Genomic DNA, 27,292 nt, shown 5'->3' with positions numbered 1-27,292 from the left:
AAAAAAAAAAAAAAAGATGGATTGATCTTGTCAGATCAATCTAGGTATGGGAGCTCGGGTCATAATCCTTGGTCCGAGAAAAAAAAAAAAAAAAAACATCTCAGTAGAAATTCTCCTTTGCTGTAATTCAATAGATCACAACACATCATTGTGGTAGAGAAGACCTAGCTCATCCAGTATTGTGCTGCACATAATCGTTCCAGGTATCCACATTCCTCAGATGTTAAAAAAAATTAATATTTAAAACAACAAAAAAGAACAAAACTTCAAGGACAAAAGTCAGACCTTTATTTTTCAATACAATATATGCAAATAGCATTCACCAGCTAGCACCTCAGTACACTGGTGTAAACCTGGCAATGAAATAATCAAGCTATATGTCTACCCTGGACTTGAGCCTTCATGGTGCAGTTATCTACATGGATTTTCTAAAAAATATGTGTTGACCAGTATCTGACCTCAAGTAGGAATCAACATGGGTTCAGGTGATATCAAACAACATGGTATATAATTAAGACAGCATAGCAGTCATATTTAGTTCTCTGAAGGTCACTAGTGGCTATAAATGGGTTTCCTCCCATTTCAGATGTGATATGAACAAGCATTTGGGCATTGAGTGAGCTATAAGCTATTTATACTTTTTCAAGTATTTACACATAGCAAAAAAGCTGCTCATGTTCTTAAAATCCATGTAGAAAAATCTTGTGCACTGAAAAGATGTACCTTCTATGGCGGCATGATTTCAAAAATCCATACCCTGAAAATGGCAGTGAAGAAAATACAGATGATGCAAGTAGTCTAAGCATCTTTTTCTTTTCATTTCTAGCACAAAGTTCACAAAGCGAGTAAAATAAGTTGCCAGGTTTTGTTACCATTAGAAAGGCATCACCAGTGCAAAACACAAAGCACATGTATCTCTGTACAACACATAACAATGAATATTATAGATTTGGCCCCTGGAAGTTATAACATAGACTTGCCAGTTTTTCTGGAGATAAAAACCAACTAAACACCTTTATCCTTACCTAAGCTTCCAAAATGTTGTTACTTCCAAACATTTTCCCAAATAATCAATCACACAATAACATCAAAATGTTACTCTATAACTGTACTGAAATATTGAGAACTTAAAATAATGACAAACACACAATAAAATCCTCACTTTTTACTCTGTCATAGTGACAATACTGCTGACTTTACATGATTTCTGTTTAATGAGACTATTCTTTCTAAAAAAGCAGAAAATAAACTCTCCAAGTATCAAATGCATAATTAATAAGTTTAAACATAAATATACTCTGTCTACACCTGGGGCTCAAATATACATATAGCACTAAATGATTTGCAATTATAAAACAAGTAACATGGCACATATAAAAATAACATTTGCACTATTTGCATTAGTTACTGAAGCTTTAAGCCATTTAAGCACCAGTGGAGAAAAGGAAGAGACTAGGGGCTCATTCCCATTGAAACTATCGGTCTAAGTAGATAGATCCAGCTCTGCAGGGACTCTTGCTGAATGCAGTCAGTTTAACATGCCTTCTCATGGCAACAAGCCTCCTCATGACAATGAGCCTCCTCATGGCAACAAGTAGAATATAGAAAAGCTGGCGAGTTTATGAGTATGTGGAAACAAGAGAAGGCATGCTAATACTCTGTTCATATGTCAAACTGATTGCATTCAGCGAGTCCCTGTGGAGTTGGATCAATGTAAGTAGACATAATTTTAATGGGAATGAGCCCTATGCTTTTTAAAAGCAGTGAACTTTTGCCGAAGTTCATAGTCACATTCAACCTTAAAATAACATCACAATGAAGCACAACCTGCAAGTTCTAGGAATGACATCCGTGCAATCACAATTCACAAGGTTTAATTTATCAAATTTCAGTCCTTTATATCAAATTTGAACATTGAAAACATGCAAAGACACATGAGCAAACTTATTTGTGGATGGTAAACATTTTAACTTTTCTGATAACAATCTAACTAAAATGTGCTTTTAAAGCTAGAAATAAATAATGCTGTTATTCTGGTAGAAGCAAAACAAAGGAACACACAGAATCCGTCTCTTCTGACAGATATATGCCATGAATTGAAAAAATAACATCATACAACCATGTATGGGGTAGCAGCCAATTGGAAGACAAATCTGAAGTAAGCTAATATATATTTCACAAAAATTCAATTAAATACATTCCTTTTACTTTACCAAACAATATTTTCATGACTGCAACATTCTAAGTATCAATAAACAAAAAAAAAAGTTAATATGAAATTTCATTACAAATATGCATTTTTTTGTAGAGCAATTTTTACTTTTAAAACAAACAAGGCAGCAAAGGTGACAAATGTACAGACATAAAACAGAAAATAAAAATGGCAGCGCATAAAATGATATTACATAGCAGCACAACCACTAGTGATTTTTAAAAATGTACTACTGATGTGGAGAAATTCAGAAAATGTTTCTAGGATAAGGCTTCAGGTCCATGGGAAATTGAAGTCACAGCATGAGAATGTCAATGTGCCGAAAAAACTGTATGGAAAATGGTCAAGGTAAAGGCCCTAGGTACAGACACACTACGTCTGTACATAAAAAGCACCCATCACAGCAAATTGATTGATAAATCATAAAATTTCAATCTGACGGTGTGTGTGAAATCAAAATTGATAATTCTTCAATTAGCCATTTTGCTATGGTAAAACCTTGCCTACAATTATCAAAATAATTCATTCAGTAAGCTAGGCCTAGTTCACACCAAGGAATTTTATGCTATTTAAAAGGAAGCATTTGGTCTTTTTTTGGACAAAAGCATGCATTGATTGCTACAAAAGTTAGTGTTAAAATCATTGCACAATATTAAACATCACATGGCACAATAAAAGCATCTACAGCGTATCTCAATTACACAAACACAGACACAAACCAAAAGTCAAAAATAATAATAACAATAATAATAATAATGACCTTAATTTTAAAAAGGAACAGGCATGATCAAAAAAAGCAGTGTAGCGGGATGGCAAAGGTGTCAATAGCTTCGAAACCTTCCCGTTTCTTTTTTCCTTCCATGTTAAAAACATTGCACTATCTTCATTACCATCACATGGCACAATAAAAGCCATTATCTCAACCACACAAACATACACAAACACATATACATACACCAAAAGACAATAAGAATAAATGCTGGCCTTAATAGAACAAAGAAGCAGGCATATGATCAAGAAAAGCTGCAGAGATGGCAAAGCTGTCAACGAGGCAAAAGTTCTCTAAATGCAACTTCCTATACGAATAGAACACGCTTAGCTGCAAAATGTTTCAAACAAGTTGCATCATATTGGCAGTCATGTTACGTATTATAATCCAACAGAGTTGCAGCTTTCACACTTTTACATAAAAAGTAATATAAACTAATAACTTCTACGAAGCTGTGTTAAATATATACACTTAACAATCATCAACAAGCAAAGTCTGATAGATAAAATTGTGTAAAGATGTAACAGTTACAAAAAAATCTCATGATAATAGCATAGCACCCTCAACCGTGTGTGCTTGATATGCAAGTTATAACATGGTATATCAAAATAGTAGTATATATATTATACAAGAAATGACTGTACATTTTGGATTTGCTCATATAACAGTAGACATGAAAAACACTTTTTTGATTTTTCCTCATGTTGTGCAAATTTCAGTGCTCCTATTCACCTAGTGTTTTTAAAACTAATTAGAATTCAAGACTAATTTTCTATACATGCTACATGTACATGGCATGATTTGAAAGCCCAAGTTTTCCTGATACTGCTCCAGTTTTAAGGTGAGACAAAATCTTAACCACAATGATAAAATGAGCATTTGAAGTGACAAGTTGACACAATGCATCTAACAGCAGAGGGGAAAAACTTCACTCTCTAATAAAAGAAAATTGCAGTCTGCATATATCTAAGATATAACTTCCATAAGGATTAAAGACAAGGCAGCAAAGCTGTCAAATGTACAGACAAAAAACAGAAAATAAAGATGCAAAATAGGTCATTTTGTCAATTTTGATGCAATAATAAATAATGCTTATAATAGCAGTCAGTCAACACTGAATTCTAATCATGCACAACAGGTACCATGGTCAATAACAGGAGCGAACCCAGAGATATTTTCTAATAGTATTCCAAAGTATCTATGTTGATCCATCCCCCATTTTTATGGTCTTCCAACAGAAAAAAAAATAGATACCAGTCAATATAAACTTAATAACCTGACCGTCTTCCGGAAGACCCAGAAGATGGTCTCAATCCACCCCTTCAATAAGATTACAGTTTCAGGATCATGAGAGTTCAAATTCACATGATGAAAGTCTCAATTTTTGAAAAATGATGACAGTGCATAAAATAATATTACATAATGTTTAAAGACATAAAAAACAATACAACTGCTTACGTGGAAATAAAGACAAGACAGCACGGTTCTGAAATGTTTTTTTCCCCATTTTTAACAATTTTTTAACATAAAACAAAATTAACAGTTTACTGCCATTTTTATATGATCAACTAAGAAAATTGATGAGATGGGAAAATATCAATAGAACAGTGTTAAATGTCCAATTTCCTCCATTCTGAGATTCTGAACATAGTGAATGATTAAATCTGACAAACTGCAATGATATGAGTTTATTTCCATTTTTGACACTTTTTTACACAATACATGATAACAAGTTTACCATCATTTTTACTAAATCAACTAACAATGTTGTAAAGATGCAGGAAATGTCAAACAAACGCTTTTACGTATCTTATTAGTTTAATAATGAGACTGTTAACATGCCTAAGAAATGAATCTGAGGAAATGTGAAAAAACAGAATACCTTCAAAAATATTGGCACGATTATGCTGGTTTACGAACTCAACATGCATTTTAGCAAAACTGACCACTCCTATGACTTTCATGACAATTGGCCCATCTGTTTTTCTTATATTGTGTTTACAGTGTTGCATATATGCTGAAAAGTGTAAACAAGACAGCACTGTCCTGAAATGTGTTTTTTTCCATTTTTAACAATTTTTTAACATATAACAAAATTAACAATTTACTGCCATTTATATATGATCAACTAAGAAAATTGATGAGATGGGAAAAATATCAATAGAACAGTGTTTAATGTCCAATTTCCTCCATTCTGAGTTTCTGAACATAGTCAATGAATGAATCTGACAAACTGCAATGATATGAGTTTATTTCCATTTTTGAAACTCTATTATACAATACATGATAACAAGTTTACCATCATTTTTACAAAATCAACTAACAATGTTGTAAAGATGCAGGAAATGTCAAACAAACACTTTTACGAATCTTATTAGTTAAATAATGAGACTGTTAACATGCCTAAGAATTGAATCTGAGGAAATGTGAAAAAACAGCATAACTTATAAAATAATGGCCCGATTATGCTGATTTTCGAACTTGACCTACGTTTTAGTAAGATTGATTACCACTGTGAGTTTCATGACAACAGGTCTATCGGTTTTCCTTGAAATGTGTTAACAGTGTTGCACATATGCTGAAAAGTGAAAAAAAACAGCATAACTACTAAAATAGTGGCCCGATCATGCCGATTTTCGAACTTGACCTGCGTTTTAGTAAGATTGATTACCCCTATGAGTTTCATGACAACAGGCCTATCGGTTTTTATTGAAATGTGTTAACGATGTTGCATATATGCTGAAAAGTGAAAAAAAAAGCATAACTTCTACAATAATGGCCCGATCATGCTTATTTTCTAACTTGACCTGCGTTTTATGAATACTCATCAGCTCTGTAAATATAAAGCCAAAAAGTAAAACTGTCTTCCACTTATGGTGTTAATGCTGAAAGTGCACGGCAACAGTGACGGCGACATGATCGACGAAGGCGACGACAGGCGCAGGTGATGGCAATATGTACATACATATCTGTGTCTGTACATAATAAAATATATGTACCATGGATTTTCAGAAAATGTGACTGGTATGGGTCTTCAAGCCCGTGGAGGTTCTAAGTCACACCTTGAAAATGCCAATATGTGAAAAATTAAATTTTCACAAAAAACTGATTAACTGCCAAAAAAATTTACCAAATAGTCTGCATTGCCCACTGAAGCTTTATTTAAGTCCCATGTTTCTTCCTGTAAGTTTGAGAACAGTAAGTGACATGGTTTCCTTAAATGGTCATCATGGGAGCAGTGTCCAAAATAGGGGTGTCTTCAAATTTTGATGCACTATTACATAATGTTTAACAGGATAATTACCATCAATTTTTAATAATAAAATATTAGTATCATGGATATTCAGAAAATGTTCCTAGCAAAGGTCTTCAGGCCAAACGAACTTCAAAGTCACACCTTGAAAATGCCAAAATGTAGACAAGACAGCACTGTCCTGAAATGCTTTTTTTCCATTTTTAACGATTTTTTTAACATATAACAAAATTAATAATTTACTGCCATTTATATATGATCAACTAAGAAAATTGATGAGATGGGAAAAATATCAATAGAACAGTGTTTAATGTCCAATTTCCTCCATTCTGAGTTTCTGAACATAGTCAATGAATGAATCTGACAAACTGCAATGATATGAGTTTATTTCCATTTTTGAAACTCTATTATACAATACATGATAACAAGTTTACCATCATTTTTACAAAATCAACTAACAATGTTGTAAAGATGCAGGAAATGTCAAACAAACACTTTTACGAATCTTATTAGTTAAATAATGAGACTGTTAACATGCCTAAGAATTGAATCTGAGGAAATGTGAAAAAACAGCATAACTTATAAAATAATGGCCTGATTATGCTGATTTTTGAACTTGACCTGCATTTTAGTAAGATTAATTACTCCTGTGAGTTTCATGACAACAGGTCTATCGGTTTTCCTTGAAATGTGTTAACAGTGTTGCACATATGCTGAAAAGTGAAAAAAACAGCATAACTACTAAAATAGTGGCCCGATCATGCCGATTTTTGAACTTGATCTGCGTTTTAGTAAGATTAATTACTCCTGTGAGTTTCATGACAACAGGCCTATCGGTTTTCCTTGAAATGTGTTAACAGTGTTGCATATATGCTAAAAAGTGAAAACACAGCATAAATACTACAATAATTGCCCAAACATGCTGATTTTCGAACTTGACCTGCGTTTTATGAATATTCATCAGCTCTGTAAATATAAAGCCAAAAAGTAAAACTGTCTTCCACTTATCGTGTTAACGATGAAAGTGCACGGCGACGGCGACGGCGACGGCGACATCGACGGCGACAGGGACGGCGACGACAGACGCAGGTGATGGCAATATGTACAGACACATCTGTGTCTGTACATAAAAAATGTTTGTACTTTCTTGTATCAGGTTGAAGAGAAAAAAAACAAAGATTCTTAAAGAAATGTGAAGCATTCTATCAAAATAATTTCAACAAACAAAAATGAGAAGCATAAAACGCAATCAATTTGTGGAGAAATCTTTGCACATTTAACTATTTAACCAACTACAACATTTCTTTCTTCACCACAAACAATACAGAACAATTCTAGGAAAATCTGGGCTAACAGTTTCACAACTCCATGCCCCACCTTAAAAAAATCTACCAAACAATTTCCTAATACCAACCTTATAGGAAATAATAGTAGCTTTTTTATCTTCAATATACACATTTCTTCAAAATAACAAAGTTCATGATATCACAGATTCATAAATAACTAGTCCTCTTCTTCATTCTCTCTTTTACAATCTAAATATAACTGTCATGGCACCTTCAAATCACTAAACCCTTAAATGATTTACTTCTCTCTCTAAATAAAATCGTCCCAACTCTAATGACTAATACAAAACCATATTTATTATATCAATCTTGTGAGACCTGTTGATATAGACAGGTACCAGTGTATCATTGAGCTTGTTCCGACATGTAGACTTCTGGGAACTATTGCGAGTAGCATGAGCAACTGGGAACCATACTGGTAAGTTAGTTTTCTATGAACTCAGACATTCTTTGTTTTCATCTGAAATTTCTTCTTTGTGATTTCAAAAAATTTCAAAGGTGAATTTTGTGAGGGGAGGAATGGTGAAGAGCTGTATGAAATTTATTTCAAATATATCAAGATTTTGCCAAACCTCACCTCTGTATGAAACTGAAAAAAGGAAATAATAGTATGCTTCGATGCAAGATCACACCTACTGGAATATAATTATCATCGTTCCCAGTTGTCACAAAACTCCTCAGTGCTTGAACAGATGAAAAAAAAAGATAAAAACAAGACAACCACATTAGACACAGTCTGAGTAACAACCTGGAGGGTGGGAGTGGAAGGAAAATTACAATTAAGACCATTGGTCCGAATTCTGCTTATCTCGTAGATCACTTCCACCAAAAGAGGTGGTGGCGGCATACGCCCCATGGTGTGCATAGAAGCCAGTTTGGTACTGAGCTGTTAAGGCCATGCTATCGTATCTTGTGCCTGTGTGTGCCGGGGCGGGCGTGGCGCTGGCCTGCCCCTTCATCTGCTGCCCACCGTCCACAAAATAATGTTGTGCAAGGAGCGTGGGATCTGGAAATGGAGACTGGTACTTCTCCTGAGGAGAGACCGAGGAGGGCGGGGTGATGTTGTAATCTGGAAGACCCCCAGGGGGCAGGGGGTGATTGTTAGTATAGTTTGCCATTAGGCCATAGGATGTTGGCACCTGAACAGAGCTGGCAGGAAACGGTACCAGACTAAAAGATGGCTGTTCCTTGTAGGCTCCCTCACCAGGGGGAGTTAGCATCGTTGCCCCCTGGAGGACATTGTCCCCATAGAATGGCGGCCTGGGCGTGTAAATATTTGGCCGAATAACGGATTCCCTATTGGCATAAATATGACGTAGTAAACTGGATGCTGGGAGATTGGATGCAACACCAGAAGGCTGAGAACCTATCCACTGGATTGTGGATTTTTGCTGCTGCTGTTGCTGCTGCTGTTGTTGTTGTTGTTGTAACTTTACCTGCTGTTGTTGTTGTTGCTGCTGTTGCTGCTGTTTTGATGGCAAGGCACCGGATTGTGTAATGGATGACATGTCGTTGTGGAAACCATCTCCATCCGTAGGTAGATGTTTGTTCATGGCTTTCTCGAGATCACGTACTGCATTTCCACCATTTTCATCTTGGTCAGAGAAGGGACTTTGCAATGTCTGCTGTGTTGACTTAAAGTTCTCAGAACTTTTGGTGCTATTTGCCACAGAACCTGGTGTGTTGGGCTGTAGGGGTGGGGACTGTAAGGGGTTGGATCTTGGTCTCAGGGTTAAATCTTCTGGAATGGGAGATTGGATATGTGCAGCAACTTCTGCAGGTGGACTTTGGTCCATATCTGAAGCAACAGATGACATTTGATACTGTTCAGTAGCAGAAGAGTCATTGTCCTGTTTTTGCATCTGCTCTGTTCCTTGGGCACCATTTTCATCAAGTCTCGTATTGTTCTGAACCGTACCTGAATACTTATCAAGATGACTCTGGATTTCATCAGCTAACGAACGCTTGCGCTTGCGAGGCTTGTCTAGTTTTCTCCTGGAAATTCTGGTATCTGTTTTATTTGAATCTTCAAAAAATACATCCTCAGATAAAATGTCAACCTCTTTTGTGTTTGATATCTTTTCTAGTGCAGCCTCGGGTGACTGTGTTTCATGACTAGAAGAATGACTTTTCCCAGTTGATGAAGCCTGGCGACTGCCATTCCTGTTAGCACTAGAAGAGGCCACCGTGCCATGAGGAACTACGGAAGGTTCTAAACTGGGAGTATCTTTTTCTCCATTTTTGCCAGGGTCTGAAAATGCAGATAAGATTTTTTTTATTCAAATGCATGAAATATAATCAATAACACAATATACAAAAATTAAACAAAAATATAAGCTCGAGATTCAATAAGGTTTAGTAATGATAGATGGTTATTCTCTCTTTTTTTTTTTTTTTTTTTTTTGCAAATTTTAGCCATTTTCAACATCATAATTGGCTAATCATTGCCAAAGTAAACTTCACTTTAAAATCTTTAAAAATTTAATTTTTTTAACATTCAAATACTAAATATAAATATACATATAGGTAAATCAGTTGAAATAAGGACACACTGTAAGCCCACCTTGATCAGATCCAGAGTCATTTTCAGAGTGGTCAGACTGGTCAGGATCAGGTGTGAAGACAGTCTTCATCTGACTGGTGTCCATGATGCAGTTGGAATACTCAATACCACTACAAATGAAATGTTTCTACAGTTTTCACATAGTTCTTGTAACAGGGTGTTCTTAAAAATTCTATAACATATAATGTGCGTTTGACATTTATACAAAAAAAAAAAGCTCCTGGAAATGTCGACAGTTTTCCCTTTAATCACCAGGGTATATTTTCAAAACTACTAGGAAAATAAGTCTATTACCCAGTTTCTAAATTTTCTTTTTATACTGTTTCAAGTGAAATCCATCAGTCTCCATCTCTATTTAAGACAAGGTTGTTTCTAAATTATTATTTCACTTCAGTAGCTAACAGTCACAAACAGATACTGGGATAGTCAAGGTCTCATTAAATATTAGCAATATGATGTAAACCAATTCAATCTTATCTATGACAGAAAAAAATATCTTCATGCTAGGATCATTACTAGAAACAGTCTTGGCAATCTGATTACCTTAATACCGTATTGACTCCGATGATGGTGCTGATAACTTCATCATTCTTATTCAGTATCATCATCGCACATGTCTGCACCCATACGTAGCCACCATGTTTGTTCAGCATACGGTAGTAGTCTGTCAACACCTGGCCTTTTGACAATACTGGAAACAGCAGACATTGAAAGTTTCAGTAGATTTTATGTTACATAATTTCACATGCACTAGACAGGAATGATGGTAATTAATAATGAAACATAAAAATTCCTGGAAAAGAAAAAGTTGTATATTGTTATGTAATGTTTTTCATATGGCATAACATATGCAGTGGATTAACCAACCAACAAACCAACAAATTAATTAATAAATATTGCGAAACAGACATAGTTAATGAGAGTCTTCACCAAAATACTTCTTATTACATCTTTCTTCTACTGCCTGGACAACTGAAAAGCTTGCCATCAACAGTAACTTCTGAGCCAAAGTTACAATTCTAACTGACAACATTTTTATATCATTTTTTTTTCCTTTTCTTCAACCAGAATTATTAACTGTGTCATTTGAAACTGTCAAAAACATGAAGTGAAAGAGGGAATGGAGGGGGGGGGGGGGATCCCTTTTATTATATATTTAAACACAAGCCAATTCAAATCTTAAGTTCATCACATGGGGTCCCTTTCACAATAAATCTTAGTTCTTGGGCTGAGGTAAGGTTGTTAACATTGGGTGGCTGACTACACTAAGTTGACTTTCCACTTTGACTTGAAGTCTTACGTGAGTGATTTGCCCACGATAAATGTACTAAGTGACATACCCAACTAGGCAACTGACACCCCAGAGAGTGTCAACTTCTGTCACGACAATCACTTGCTCAAGGGTCTTAGTTCAGAAAGAGAAGAGGTCTGTGACATTTAGAATCTTTGTGAAATGCAATTTATCGAAGTCCTAGTGGACTGAAATTTTAGCCCCAAACTGAGAACCAGACCCCAGCTCCAGCTTAGAATGCACTTCAAATATAACAAACACAGGTCAGGCCACACCTTATTCACATGGAAATTATAATTTTGTTGCCAGGTCATTGCCCTTTTTCAAAACAAAGAAGAAAATCTGGAGATGTGACAATAAACAAGGTTGTCCTTTAACACTTGGTGACACCTTCACCTCATATTTTAACAATTGTAGCCTGCAGCATATAGGCCAAAGGGCAATAAATGAATGAATACCCAAATGGCATACGGAACTGCTTGATATTCTGTAAACTAACATATTTCTGTATATTAATTACCACAAAGTAATAAAATGCTTTTTGTACATATTATATTCATGTGTGCAATTTAAAAAACAGAACAAGAACAATGTTTTCACAAAAAAACTCACAAAAAGTACAAAATTATTTCAAAATGCGAAAAAGAAAATCTTCAGTAAATAATGTGATGGATCCATATTAACCATATTGACAGCTGGATCCATATTGACAGCTTCTTCATATTTAAACCTCCATTCGTGCACTCTTTTTACGCTGACAATCAGTGGTAAGTGTTATTGCAGTTCATTGTGCCAAGCACCAATGTGTATCCAGTTTTATATCTGGATGCTAGGGCACAGGGCTAAGGGCCCATTCACAATAAATCAATTGCACCAGCTACTGTGCACTAACTCCAGGGGGACTCTAGCTGAATGCAATCAGAGTAAGGCCTCCTTGTTTCCAACAAACTCATATCAGCACCAACTTTTCTGTATTGTTCTCAATGCCAGGAGTTTGCATGTTAATAAGTGAGAGTCCTTGCGGAGTTGGTGTGGCAATATCTAGGTCGATAAATTCATTGTGAACTGGCTCTAAGTTAATAGATGGGTCTAACGTCTGATTGGTATGGTAAAATTCTATCAAATGTTGTTGAAGTTAAGACACAATAAAGGGGGGTTTGTATGGAAAATTAGAAATGAAGAAGCTGGTATACATCATGCTAACACTGTACTGCAACTGTTGCACTCACAATCTACATGAGATTTCCGAATCCTCTTCAAATCTTCTGCATGAATGAAATCATAAAGACTCCTGTTGTTGAGATCATCTGGAGATATGTTCATCAATTCACTAATTCTGGAAATAATTGAGCAAAAATAAATCTGAATATTTTTTTTTTTCTGTATAAAACTTAATTTCAATTTTAATGTAGTTCTTGAAAATGTATTTGATATCTCTTGTAGACATGAAGCAATGTAAGTATTATTCTGTACAATATAACTGTTACATTATATTTTTTGTTATAATTATTAATATTATTGTTTTAATGATTACAAGTGTGAAAACATGATTTTGATTTTTGTAAATGTGTATTTACTGTTATGGCAATTTTTACTGATGCTGTGACTATAATATAATACATATAATACATTAGACTGAACTTGTGATAGAGATCCAAAAACAATAAAACTGTGAAAAATACCCACAGAGTTAACAGCTGGACTCTCTCTAGACACTAAATTTTAGCCAAATGTTCAAATTGGTTAAGGAAGAGGTAATATATTTACCCTTTTTTGCCAAATGTACCACTGTTTAAGATTTAGAAATAAGCTAAAATTTGATTTAGTTAAAAACATCCAGATCTTGCTATTCCAGGGAGAGTCCAGAGCAGAGTAAACAGTGTCACTACACGAGTTATAAACATCAACACATCTTAAAAGTCAAATGTCCAAATTTAATAAATTTCAAAAACACCTTGAAGTTTGTTCAAAGGCCATAATTAGTGACAAGTAGCAAGAACGATATTGAAAAACTGTAAAAGAAAATCTGTACTATGAAAATAATATTCACAATGAAGTTGTACACATTCTACTTTTTGCTCCACTTACTTTGGTTCACAATAAGAAACAGTAAAGTCTAAACCAAGTCTCGTCACAAATGTGTCGTTCTCCATCCGTAATTCACTTATAGTTGGAGGTGGCAGCGCCAGTGCTATGCCAACAATTCCAATAAGGTGCGGGGGATGCTTCCTATTAACGGAGAAACTGAACTGTGGCCGCATATGAGCAAGTATATGGACTACCTGGTGAAAAAAACAGCATTTTTATGACATTGGAATTCATTAAGTCAGAAAGCAGCAATTATTTTTACTACAAAATTAAGTAGGTAAAAAAAAAAAACATATTGAAGTACGCATAAGTATATTGCAGTGATTTTTGACAACAAATGAATGGTAGAAGAGAGAGGTGTGTGGCACTACTTGTACTGTGTACCACCAGCAAACAAATTAATGAATCGAAAATGCACTTTATCAGATTTCTTCGGCTTTGAAAGATGAAGTCTCTTATGTGAAGTTATGAGAAGCAAATGACTTCATCTGGATGTACTGCAAACCAACAAAAATATTACAAATCTAAATTAACAAGACATAAGAGATGGAACAAAACTTGCAACGTGACAATTTTTTTCCTTTTGCTTTTCAATCATAACACATTCTTACTCTATATCCAGATGTTTTAACATGTACACCTCTCTTAGTTAGTGTGGATTTCATACGAATACTGAAGGATCTGTCAAAACCTTTGCTTAGGTTAGGGGTCATGATACCAGCTGGAAAAGATACAGAGATAAGATTATAACATTTGCTGTAATACTTCTGCTGAAATGCTTTCAGGCTCAATTACTGATGTTCTTATATTCTAAATGAAGTAAGATATCTACTGATATTAGGGTGAAATCAACTTTTAATTTAAAAAGAGATAATCAAAAAAGAATTGCTTTAAAATAAGCTCAGAATAATTGTGATGTGGTCTTTATTTTAGATGATATGAAGATGTTTCTTGATATTTGGGTTGAATATACATTCTGATAATAACTAATTTACACTGAATTACAAAAATATTGTATTTTGGATGACTGACAATTAATCTTAACAATTTTGTTTCAATTCATTCCCCCTGCATACCTCGTTCATGTAAGGGAGAAGTTATGGTTGGCGTCCCTGCAGTGGAAGATGAGTCGTCTGATGTGGAGCCACCAGAGGGCGTTCCTTGTGGTGGATTGAGACCAAACTGATCTGAGAGCTCAGAGTGATCCTGCTGGTGTATGTAATCAAAGATGCTGCTGCCTGTCATCTCCACCTGATACATAGATACAGAGAACTAATGTAGATGTCAGTTGATGTGAGAAAAAAAAAAACCTCTACAAGACTCTCAGTGATAGGGATCAATTTTTCATGAATATTCTTTCTTTTAAAAACTACAGCAACTTTCATTTTTGAAAAGCAACTTTCATTTTTGAAAACCTGTTTTATGTCCTTTCTTCAACCTTCCTATTAATAATGCTACATAGTGGTAAATGAAGTAACATCATGATGGAGCATCTTACCTGTGAGAGCCCCAGATAAATGGAAACGGTTTCTGATATATAGAGAAATCTTCCATCATTTGTTAAAGAAAAACCAAAACCATCCAGGGACTGTAATGTAAAAGTCTATAATAAATGTAATATTCAGTATATGTTAGATTTTGCAACTTTAGGACTTATTAAATTTATCAATTGGATATAAAAAAGGTTAAATGTCATGGAAATGGCGAAATCAGAAAAACAATATATTAATTATATTGTTGCTGTAACTGAAGATCAGTTAAAAATTAGTGTTTTTTTTTTTGTTTTTTTTTTCCTTATTAACCTTGGGTAGACTTTTTATTGGACACATATTTTTCGAGCTTATTGACTAAAACAAAAATCTAAACATATATAATTTACATCTTAAATTTTTCGTATTCATTTTCACTGGTTTCCAAAAGATTTAGTAAAATCATCATTTGCTATATAAAATTACACATGATTATAGTACTTGCCAGCCAAAAAAAAAAAGAAAAAAAATTTCCATAAAAAGCTTCTACCATGTACAGTCTACATATCAGATTTTTTCTAATATTAACATCACACACACAGAGTAATATTGGAGAAAAAAAATCTGATTTCAGCTGTTGATCAAAGAAAGTACCATTACAGTAACTGAGTGTTGAACACAGCTGTTGTCATTTTTTATAGGATTACATAATACTATCCTAAAATGAGTTTGGCTTTAATATTTGCCTGTAAAATATGTGAGCCTTGGCTGGTTTCGAATATTTCCATGGCAACTGCCGACATACTTCGTCTTCGACTCTGATTTCCTACAAAACACATCACAAGAATACTTTCAATTAAATTTTTTGAATAATTAACCAAATCCAATATCATATAATATCTGTATTCAACAATATATCCTTTTTCAATAAAAATGAATAAAAAGTTGTTGTTGTAAACTATACATGTAACAAAAAATTGTTATAGAAAAATTCTAGACATTATGCTAAAGATAACAACAAGACAATAGATGAATGGAGTTTTGCTGTCTACGTATTATCAGATACGGCTTGTATTAATAACATTTGCCACAGGTGCAGTATGTTGAAATTATATACCATTTACTGTGTGATTTTTTGACATCGTAAGTGGCTACAAGCTACTGTATGTTTATATCAGTCTGGGGTGCTGTACACATATCCTATAGAGGCCTTTAGGACTTGTACAGAGTCCTTAAAGTATCCTTAAGTGTCCCATAGAGTCACACAGGATGTCCTAGTGAATATTTTTGTAAGGAATACTAAGTTCTGAGGGCATTTTTCTGTTCTTTAATGGACACGTAAGATGATAGTGATGTTCATAGAAAATACTTTAATGAATTTGTTCTAAAATTTAACTTTCTTCACATTCTTATTTAAATTCTTTATTTTCTAATGAAAAATGCAGCCATTTATCAATCTGTAAGTTAACTTTCCATACGGCATATCTAAAAAGGTACCTGTTTAATCTGAATAGTCATGACAGAAAAATAACAAACAATTTATATACTGTTGAAGAACGATTCAGTGCATAAATACACTGTACTTCGGAATTTATAAGTAAATTGCTGAAAATTCCAGGAAAATCCAAATTTTTGCCGTATAACCATCATCTATTATGCTGTACACTCAAAGGGAACATGGCTTGGATTTCAGCCCAACAAAGCAACCTTGTTTATTCTAAATAAATCAGGTATATAGTATGATATGTAAGGGGAACAGGTACAGTAAAGCCTAGACTGCACGTACCATCAATTTGCAGAAATCACCAACTCTGGTTTTTTTAATTTGATATATCTATGCAAGAAAGGAGGTGTCACTGTGTAGACAGTTTCTGCTGATGGTGAAAATCTGAACCTTCATATTAGCAGTTATTCAAACTGCCTCTGGTCTTATGAAAACTGATCAAGGATAAATCAAAATAAATCAATATTGTTGTTGTTGTCGTTGTTTTTGTTGTTTCTGTTCTTCTTCTTCTTCTTATTATTATTATTAATTGTAACTCATACCAGTGTAAGGGTTAAGTTAAAATCTGATAATTGCTGGCTTTGGCATTTATGTCTGGTTTTCCTGGATCTGGTCAATCAATGTTCAGTATTTAAGTCACATCTGGCGGGGCATGAATTTCTTACCTTCTTGAATTTGTAAAATAAAAGATGCATGTATTGAAATTTTTTCCTGGATATAGCAACAATTTTCCCTTAATCACCAAAGTACATCTTATCCAAAACCATTGAGAAAATTATTCTCTGAAAACCCCTTTTTGAGTTCTAAATGTCTTATTCTTGATGCCATGGGTGACTGAAATTGACCAGTCTCCATCCTGACAACAACAGTGATGCAAAAGCTACAAATGTAAAACTCAAAATTGCATTGATGGATAGTAATTCTGTGAACTGTTTTAGATGTGGTATACTTGTGAATTGTTTTAGATATAATGATGTAAAGAAAAATATTAAAATTTCAAGGGAAATCAAATATTTGGCACTCACTTGTCTTTAAGCAATTTCAAATGCCAAGTTCGTAAGTAATTTCTCCCTGATTTTTTCCTTTTCTATTTTTTTGTGAAACCCACTACACACCTTTTGCAATGGTCTTATTGGGTGGTGGTCCGTCTCTGCTCCACGGAGGATCACCATGGCTGGAGAAGTCCCGCAGCTTGAGATAACTGATGGTGAGGCGGATAATGGAGGCCTTGTCCAGCTGGCCAGTGATGGCACCCGGGAGCGGCAACATCTTTGCCAACTCGTAAAACTCGAAGTTCTCTTTCCCACGTCTGGAGCGTGCAGCATCTCGTGATCGTTCCTTCCTTATTTCCAGTATGCTGTAATGAGTAATTATTAAAATTGTAAGTACTAGCAAATAAATCAGGTATAAAACATGAAGTTTTTTCTTTTCACTTCTGTAGCATCTTGAGTTGAAATCATCCCTTCTTTATTTCCTGTAAGGTGTAAAGATTAAAAATAAAAATAAATAATAATACATGGATAATTAAACAAAATGGCAAACTGATTCAAACACAAAAAGCAATATAACTGATTCAGAACTCATTTTATTACTTTTCGTTTGAAAATATTGTTCAACTTATCTTTTTCTGTAAACAAACTTTTTCACGAGACAAACTTTCATCCAAGTATCTTTATAAATATATAATAATGACAGATCTGTATTGAAGAAACAACAATTTCTTCTTATTTCATCCAAACATTTCATTCAGGACCATCAGTCCAACTTGACAAAAGGCCATCTTTTCAGACTTAAAACTGCAAAGCAGCCTGCTTCACAAAAAGAACCTAATACCTAAAATTGGGCCATTTTATCATATAGTTAATATATCAAGAACATCATTGTGGTTTTTGTAAGTGCAGTGAAAGTTTTTTAAAATATTATAGTATATATTTGAAAAACATTAATCTTAAAAAACAAAAGAAAAAGAACTCTAAATCTCTTTTACAGTCCTACCATACCTTCTCCAACCACCACTTGACACCTCTAAATTATAATCATTGTCTATACTCAATAAACTCAATTCTGCCCTTGAAAAAACATAGTCCATTTGAGCAGAATACTGGTAATCTTGAAGTAGAACACAGCACAAAGATGTCACTCTGCAGAAGACAACAGACAATGTGACCTCTGCCAGTTTCTTAATCAGAGGCAGAACATATCCAATCCTTGTTTTATAAGAATTTGTAGTGAGAGCATTATTCAAAGAAAGGGAAGTCGAGGAATCAAATCAAGTTTAAAAACATGAGGGCTTTAAGTACTGCTTTTATTAACAGAAATACAAACCAGTTATTTCCAATTATGCATCTCGCGTTTATTCAATGAATAGAAATAGCAATTTTTTGTATGAAAAATTATCCAGAAAAATATACATGTAACAAAAAGCACATGAGCTTATCAAATTCAATAATGAATTTGCTCATACAGAGCCCCATTATCAATATTCAAAGCATTCCTTCATATTTTTTAATTTCCATTTCTAATTTCTTGTTCATTAGTTTTTTTCCTAAATGTCTGACAGAAGTTAGAAACTTGACAAAGATTGAGGAAGACATCAAAGCCTGGACTTGAAGACAAATGTGTAATGGAATCAGTACCATGACTTAAACTGACTTTTATTTCATTTGTGTACTTGTGTCCTTATCCAACACCTTATTTCTAAGACCTTTTTTCTATCTACAATGAATATTAAATCAAATTTTCAGTCCATTTTTTTTAATTTTGTCATTAAAAACCCTATTTTCTGACTGTTGGTTTGGACAATGGTGACGTATTCATGGCAACAACTACTACAACAAGTGGTACAAAACAATTTTACTCCCAGTTTAAAAAAAACTATCCTCAAAATAAACTTGGACCTGACCCAAGGAGTTGCGGTTTACCAGTAATTAAATATATGAATTACAAGAAAACAGTCTGTAAAACTACAAGGTACATAAATATTCATGTTAAAATGTAACTATTCATTTGTCAATATGTCAGTTCCTGCTTGGGCCTGGTGTCGGAAAGAAAAAAAAAAGGTGGAGGGGGGGGGGGGGGGTCTTCAGATCAACCGTAAGTCCAAACTTCTAAACAGATTTTTTTTTTTTTGACTAATTCAATTCAGATACATTCAAAGCAATTCTTTAAAACAAACTGCTGTCTAAAACATTAGCAATTTCTTTTTTTTATAAAACAGGCAAATTTTTTTCATTTCCGTAGACAAGTATGACTGGATCAAAGTATGGTATTGACTCAGTCTTTCTTATGTGGAAAACCTATCAATTTTTCAGATAATTTTGGAAAAATAATGTGTAAAAATATGTATGTATTTCTAGGTAACATTTATGATGCTTTCACTATAAAGAACAGAACTATAAGGTAGCCTGCTTTTCAATTTTGTTGCTATCACTCCATAGGAATATTCTAATTGTTAAAATTAATGACTTAAAAAGAATACAGTATCTGTAAAATTCACAATTTTCCCATCAAAAAGATGGAGACATTACTTTTAAAGACCAACTTCGTGTTCCAATTTTTTCTATTTCAATTTTTTTCAAACCCTACCCCTTGCATATGATGGCCAGCCAGAGATAGCCTCAGTAAGGAAAACCCCTACAATACTTAAAGATGTACAAGTATAATCTGCACTGCAATCTTACTTAATATATGCTGGGCTATCTATCATCTGTCAAGTGTGCCGAGGTCAGGAGGACATACTTATTTGTTGGACCAAACAACCAGGTTTTTTTTCTCAACAGCAACAGCTGTCAGGGAAAAATGACAAGATATCTTGCTCATTTTTTAATGAGAACTAATTTGTCTTAAACATTTTTATATGATATTGAAATAGTTTACAAGTTGATTCTAAAAATGGGTCAGCATCGGAATATATATATATATTGACAGCTTACAGAAAAGATCCTTTTTTGTGTGTATAGAAATGTTACATAATGTCAATATATTGTTGCTCTTTATTTTATCTGAATGCTTTTAGATATATAAGCTCCTCACTCAAAGTACACATAAATACTTCTCTCTCTTTCTATATCTATTATACTTTATTACTTTTACCAAGGAGGTGATGTGAACAGATTTTGGGGGTGATCCAGATCACCATCTGGATCCAGGACATTTTAAAAAGATAGGGCTAATTTGGTCATTATTACTAATTACTACATAACTAATGTGCTTACTAAAATAAATACTGAAAATTTAGGTACATTACTATTTGATTAATAAGCAGTTAACCCCATAGAGCCTGGCAGCATCTGACCTAGAAAGTGCCCTTGGTCCTGAGCCCTCTACCCAGATGCACTCAATTTTTCAGGCGGCCTCATTTAATCGATGATAATGTATTCACTTCTTTAGAAAACACCTATAAACTGTACATTTTTAAAAAGCCAAGAATGTGAGCTTTAAAGTCATATCAGTTTTATTCACATTTGTTAACTTAGGTAGAAATAGCAGGAGTTTAAATATGAGACTTGCTTTTCTCGAAGAGAAGTAAAAAACAAAACTTTAATTTCAGCATGCACATTCTTTTTCACTTTACCAAATAATTTGTTGAAATTTTCTCATAAACATTTGAAATATATCTTAAACAATGTCAGAAAATTTCAGAAAGATATCTTATTTAGTTTTTGAGTTTTAGTTTTTTAGTTTTTGTTAATAAATTTTCTGGGATGCGTGCTGTACCTAAAAACTTGCATCACGTCAGAGAGTTGCACAATATACAGGCAGGCTAGCTGACTAGAAGACTTCCACCTAATTACTTTAATAATTACAAAAAGACTGTAAATTTAGTGCTTTTTAAGATAGTTTTTCATAGTTTTTTTAATCAACTGAACCAGGATACTCATAAAATTTTGTTTAGCACTCAAACCATGTACAAGAATATAAACATTATCATGAGCAAATATTACACTTTCGTGAATAAAAAGTGCATCATAAAAATACAAGTAAACGTGGCATTTGTACATTTGGCATTTGTAATACACAAGCAGGAAAAGATATGTTGATACAGCGCACTAGTAAACATATTACATCTGTATTTACACACAAGCAGGAAAAGACATATGTTGATGCAGCAAACAAGTAAACATATGTCATTTGTACTTAGACATAAGCAGGAAAAGACATCTTGATGCAGTTCAACGTAACATATGACATTTGTATTAATACACAAGCAGGAAAAGACACGTTGATGCAGCACACAAGGCAACATTTAGTCTGACTTGCCACGGTTACAGTCATTTTATCAGCGATATAGCCATTCCAATTACTATTGTCGTCTGCTTGGTTACTGCCGTTAGTATCATCAGCGTTTTTCATAAATCAAGCCCCACGTCCGAATCTGCTCTCTGACAACTCATACTCGGCAAAGTTCCATCATCTTTGAAGTTATCGGAGTATCAAAATCTATCAAGGACTCTTCCCGAAGTCTGAATTTTCTAACAAATCTAAAACATTTCTCAACCCATAACTTCTGCTGACTTCTCGCCGCCATTATGACTTCGTAGGGCCTCGACAATGATTGAAATAAACCGCATTTTCATTATTTAATTCTCGCTACACGTCTTTCAAAAGCCGGTAGTAAACAAAAAACTAACATTAAGTTAGTTTTGTGATAGAAGCATGAATTGTTACAAAAGACAGGGGACAGTACAAGCATGTAAACACAGAAACCGCGTATATGCGGTTCCCGGCACTGAGGACTTTTTAAAATGAACCGCATATGTGCGGTTCCCGGCGCTATGGGGTTAATATAATGAGAACTGAGGTGCCTTAGCAGAGGCGCTGTGCTCTCTGATTTTCTATAGCTACGGGTATGTATATATGACAAGAGGGTAAAGTTTTAGTAGATAAATGTATGTTGATTATCTAAGCCTGGCTCTGTTATCTGTTTTTAAGAGGGTCGTTAATTTTTATCCCCCAAAAAATAATCTCCATAGGACTCAAATATACCATTTTTAAAATTGATATAGAATAGGTAAAATATGTCTTAAAAAATGCTGCCACATTGTAATCAAACCAGAGAGATGCCCCTTCTGATATATGGAGATAAAACTGTTCAGAGCAAGATAGATAAGAAATGCGTAAAAAAAAATTGTTAAACAAACATCCAAAGTTTGACTAAAATGTGAAAAATTGTAATTCCTCCTTTTATCTTTAAGGTGACAATAAGTTTCAACATCAAGGTCATTACTGTGGTCCAACCGCAAAGAGTCGAGTTTCACAACTTCTCAAATTGTTCTCATTCTGTACTAAGGTTAGTTTTCAACTGGGGGTTACAAGAGGGATGTTCATCAGACCTTCTGAAAAGAAAGGTCAAGTCATATATCACCAGTTCTAATAGAACACTTAACCTCAAATGACAATGGCAACCTCGGTGTAACCTTTACATGCTACAGTTCAGAACTATGGGATACTATGGTGCCGAGTTTCCTTCTTATTTTTCAAAGAAAATTATGAGGTGGCACTTTATGTGTAAGATCAGAACAAATAATGATTTTAGTCAGTATAAAAGATTTTATACTTTACCCTATTTTCTTTTTTCTTCCTGTTTTATATCTAAAAAAGTACATCTCTTCTCTGAGAAGTGGGAGAAAATTCTATGACATCAAACAGATAAAACATCTAAAAATACACCTATAAAGACTAGTTTTATCTATAACCATTTATTTATTTCACTATTATTGATTTAGGTAGCTCACAAGTTAAAATATTTTCACAGCACAACCTTTATCAAGCTAAATTAATGCCACATTAAATTCCATACTAAAATAAATCACTCCAGTAAGTTTGAGCAAGCCTGTAGTCAGCAATTTCAAAGGGGAAGGGGGGGGGGGGGCTCTTTTTTCTAAAAAAGTGGACCTTTTACCATAAGATCTTCATGTACCTACGCAGATCACATTTTATTCAGAGCTAACCTTTTCCCCAGCAAAAAGGGTGTTTCTTTCTAACCCCCCCCCCCCCCCCGAAACCCCCTGGTTATGGACTTGTTTAGGATAATAAGTCAAACACTTTTCCATATATTGCTTTAACAGTAAAAAGTGCATGGCGGCGACAAGAGACGCAGGTGATGGCTGTATGTACAGACTGTGAGACACAATGTGCATCTACATAAAAAGCACTGCTTAAACATTATCATCTATATTAAATGAACAGACACCACAAAATGGTGATAATTATCAGACAAGAAAACATAAATAGTGCATTTACATAGGAAATACAACATAAATACAGTGTGTGTGTGTGTGTGTGTGTGTGTGTGTGTGTGTGTGTGTACGTGTGAATGTGTGTGTGTGACTATGTGTGTGTGCGTGGGTGTACACACATGCATGTTTAATCCTACGAACTTCTTTATGTTTAACTCTACCATAAAATCTTGGTAACGCCACAGTTTAGTATTCTTATCAATTATTTGTTACTTTAGCTTATGATGGATACCCCCTATATTACTATCTAGTAAAATCAGAGGAATTATATACCAACCATAAACCTACAAACAAAACAAGAAAACAGTATCACAATTCTTTGAGACAATAATATATCATAGAATATAATCTCTAGACACTAACTTTAACAGGACACAACAGCCTTGTAAGCATTTGTGTCTTCAGAAAAAGTATTCTTGACAGAATTCACTAAGACAGAATTCACTAAAAGAAGAAGTATATATATCATGATGCTCTACCAACACTAGGAAAAGTGGCACGGCAGGTCTCTGATCTAGAGATAAGACAAAAACATTAAGGGGAAACCAAGGTTTGAAGTCGCCACCTGGGTCAACTTGTGACACACAGGGCTATGGAATGAAATTCCACAAAAAACAGACTGTTGAAACACAAATGCACATTTGCCTGCTTGCTATGCTCAGGTTATGCTAGTCACCTAGTGGAGACAAAATACTTCAGTTCTGGTCAATTTTTTGCTTTGGGGATTTATTCTTTTCATTTCTTCAAACTCAGCTAGTGACAAATCTCTTTGTTTTTGCCCTCCTAAAGAAGTAAATTTCATGTTCTTTAACACAAAACAACTTTTGAACATTCCTTAAATTTTTAATGCCCCCATCTCCCTTTTCATCAAAAAGAAGAAAATACATCTTTTTCTATGGTCATAACATTTATTCTATATAAAAAAAGAGAAAAAACTTGTCATAGTTCAGAAAAATATCAAAAGATCACCAAAATCATGCAGGCTATTTCCTCTTTTCACTAAATATTCTGTAAGTATTAAAATGCCAATACCCCTATCTGCGTAGTTGTTCTGCCAAGAAAAAAATCATCAAGAAGTAGAATCATAAAATAAAATTGAATGGAATCACTACAGCATTGTCAACTAAGCCATATCGAGTCATCAATACGTATGCCACTGTAGAGGCAGTTCATAAAGGACATCTCCTCAGCAAATGGCAACTCTACAAGAGGGAGTCCTAATAAAATATCAATGCTATTAAAAACATATATCTAACCCCATTTACCAGCAGGCATGAGACACCTGAAGACCTCGAGGTAAAAAAACCTCCGTGGAATAATGATCAAAGGCTACTTACGGCATGTCCTCTCGTCAGTCAGACTCCTATTCAAGTCAATTTCAACGTTGCTCCAGCGATATTTTTTTCAGCCACATTATTATCGGCCATGCTCTCTCCTTCCCTTGTGTGTTAGTTCTATATTTGGAGAAGTAAAGCAGCCCTGACCTCATCCCCATACAGTCAAGCCAAGGTTTACTATATATATGCACTCCCTAAAACCACTTATAATGTTTATAATATGCAAAAAGATAGTGGGTTTGAAATAAATGGGGCAAGCACTTTAATGGTACAGGCACAATCGATTTGCATAAAACTTGTCCGTTCCGCATAGTATACTGCCACATAACAAGCATTCTAGGCAGTTTTTTTAATGCCATAAAAATAGACTCCCTATTCATTAGCAATTCTAAATAACTATATATTTCCATAGGAAGATTCAGTGAGTTGCATTATGGGATACAGAAAAAAAAACTGCAAACTGGGGAGGTTTCACAAAAAAAAATGAAGACCGAAACCTTTTCAAGGAAAAAAAAATTAATCTGCTCTGGTCCAAGGTAAATCAAAAATACACCATTAAATTAAGAATTGTGCTTGTTAATTAAAAAACATACAAACAAAAAAGACACACCTAATAGCCTTATTACATTCTATAAAAATCATTCATATACTTGTAACAACTATATCCTGAACTGAAGTGGACCATAACTTTCAGTCTTATAAGTACTTTCAAACTTAAGTTCTTTTGGGAATGCAAACCTTTGCTTGCTGGCTAATTCAAATCCATTAGAGTGAATAGAGTTCTACTATCAAGGAGGCCATCATGCTTTTCAAAATAATAGTTCCCAATTTCATGTGAAAATTGGACTCAAATTCCCAATTCCCACCATTCCAGTTTAATTTTGAAAAAATGGGGAAAAATTCTGTATTTGCAAATATAAATATTTTCTTAAATATGAGGTTTTGTCGCTAAAATGTCTTTGGAGCTTAGAATCAATTGACAAACTGGAGAAGAAAGAGGCAAAATTATGATATGAATATATATATGGAGTAAAAACCACTCTTTAAACTAGTCAAAAACAGATGTGCTCCATTTAAAATGCGGTATAATGATTTACTTTTTTCTTTATATATCCATCCTTCAGGGATATGTTTAAACATAGTAAGCCCATACAGTACTGCAAAAGCATTCATTGAAGGTATTGAAATGATTTTTTAAAAATTGAATACCAAACAACCTTTTGTGTCAGTGTCTGTTTTTTTGCTACAGTGAAACAAAAGCACACAATTTGCATTATAAAAATAATTTACATCCCAACAAACCAATAATTCCAATGTTTGGTTTAAACTGAAAGGGGCTACGTGGCACCTTGCCATATCTGAACACTACACCATACAAAAATAAGTCTGCAGATTCAGATTTATGAATGGGGTGGGGGGATGTTATAACTTTGAATCCCTTCCCCTCTATAAGTTATGATTCTGTCCCTAACAGTATCATTGGCCTATAGCTAAAATAACACTATATTATTATTTACTAACATTTAACTGCTAGTACTCATTAACTTTGGAACAAAATTATAAGTGGAACAACTACATTTTGCTCTTGTCTCAAGAGCACTATATCAGGCTAAATGCCCCCAGGTCGTTACGTGCTGGTAGACCTGTGGATGATTCTCACTCGGTGATGTAATTGGTGAAATTATGTGCATTAGTAAATAGAAATCCCTGGAGCTATGAACAATCTTAAAGATTATTATTATTATTATTATCATTATTATTATCCTTGTGCATAAAAGCAGTAAAAGAGATGCTCCATTAATCATTTTGTGAGAGGCAAGGCATTCATTATTAACGACTTCAAACAAAAAAAAAAAAACTTCTGTACTATATTATCATTATTATTGTTGTTATTGCATTATTTTTATTGCCATAAAACATGATTGTCCTTGTGAATTGGAGCATACAGCAAAAAAGTTGCATCATTTATCTTTTTGCACACCTTGGTCTTTGTAAGACTGTTTTAACCCAGTTTACCTGACATTAAGTCATTTTCTACCTTAGGTTTCCTGCAAAAAACTCATCAAGATATTTAACTGTAAATCATGATCGCACTTGTTTGCCATTATCGCTTCATACATCAGCATTTCACTTCTTATTCTTAAAACTTCTACTTAAAATTCATTTTTTCTGTCATATAAAAAATAAAAAAATAATGGAGTTTCAAAACAATTCTTGTTATA

General features: G+C 34.0%; 1 protein-coding gene across 4 annotated transcripts in view; it reads right to left on the bottom strand.

Annotated features, from left to right (window-relative positions):
* Positions 1-265: 265 nt before the first annotated feature.
* Positions 266-27,292, bottom strand: part of LOC106161799 (protein trachealess) — a 62,507-nt gene continuing 35,480 nt past the window's right edge. For 3 of the 4 annotated variants that reach the window (XM_087006570.1, XM_087006569.1, XM_087006571.1), the window contains 10 exons: positions 17,611-17,852; positions 15,738-15,817; positions 15,021-15,110; positions 14,599-14,773; positions 14,134-14,243; positions 13,523-13,716; positions 12,664-12,770; positions 10,687-10,834; positions 10,144-10,253; positions 266-9,831 (listed from right to left, as the gene is read on the bottom strand). In XM_087006570.1, coding sequence (XP_086862696.1) covers positions 8,360-9,831; positions 10,144-10,253; positions 10,687-10,834; positions 12,664-12,770; positions 13,523-13,716; positions 14,134-14,243; positions 14,599-14,773; positions 15,021-15,110; positions 15,738-15,817; positions 17,611-17,852 — 2,728 coding nt within the window. In that variant the 3' untranslated portion in view covers positions 266-8,359. Of the gene's footprint in view, positions 9,832-10,143; positions 10,254-10,686; positions 10,835-12,663; positions 12,771-13,522; positions 13,717-14,133; positions 14,244-14,598; positions 14,774-15,020; positions 15,111-15,737; positions 15,818-17,610; positions 17,853-25,070; positions 25,238-27,292 lie in introns of those variants that run through there. The other variant, XM_087006572.1, reaches the window with a different exon arrangement.

This window comes from Lingula anatina, chromosome 2 (genome assembly GCF_051362555.1).
Source record: "Lingula anatina isolate TDL-2025a chromosome 2, LinAna3.0, whole genome shotgun sequence".
In the NCBI taxonomy this organism is placed as follows: domain Eukaryota; kingdom Metazoa; phylum Brachiopoda; class Lingulata; order Lingulida; family Lingulidae; genus Lingula; species Lingula anatina.
The sequence above is the reverse complement of the archived record's forward strand: the minus strand, read 5'-3'. Positions and strand labels throughout refer to the sequence as shown.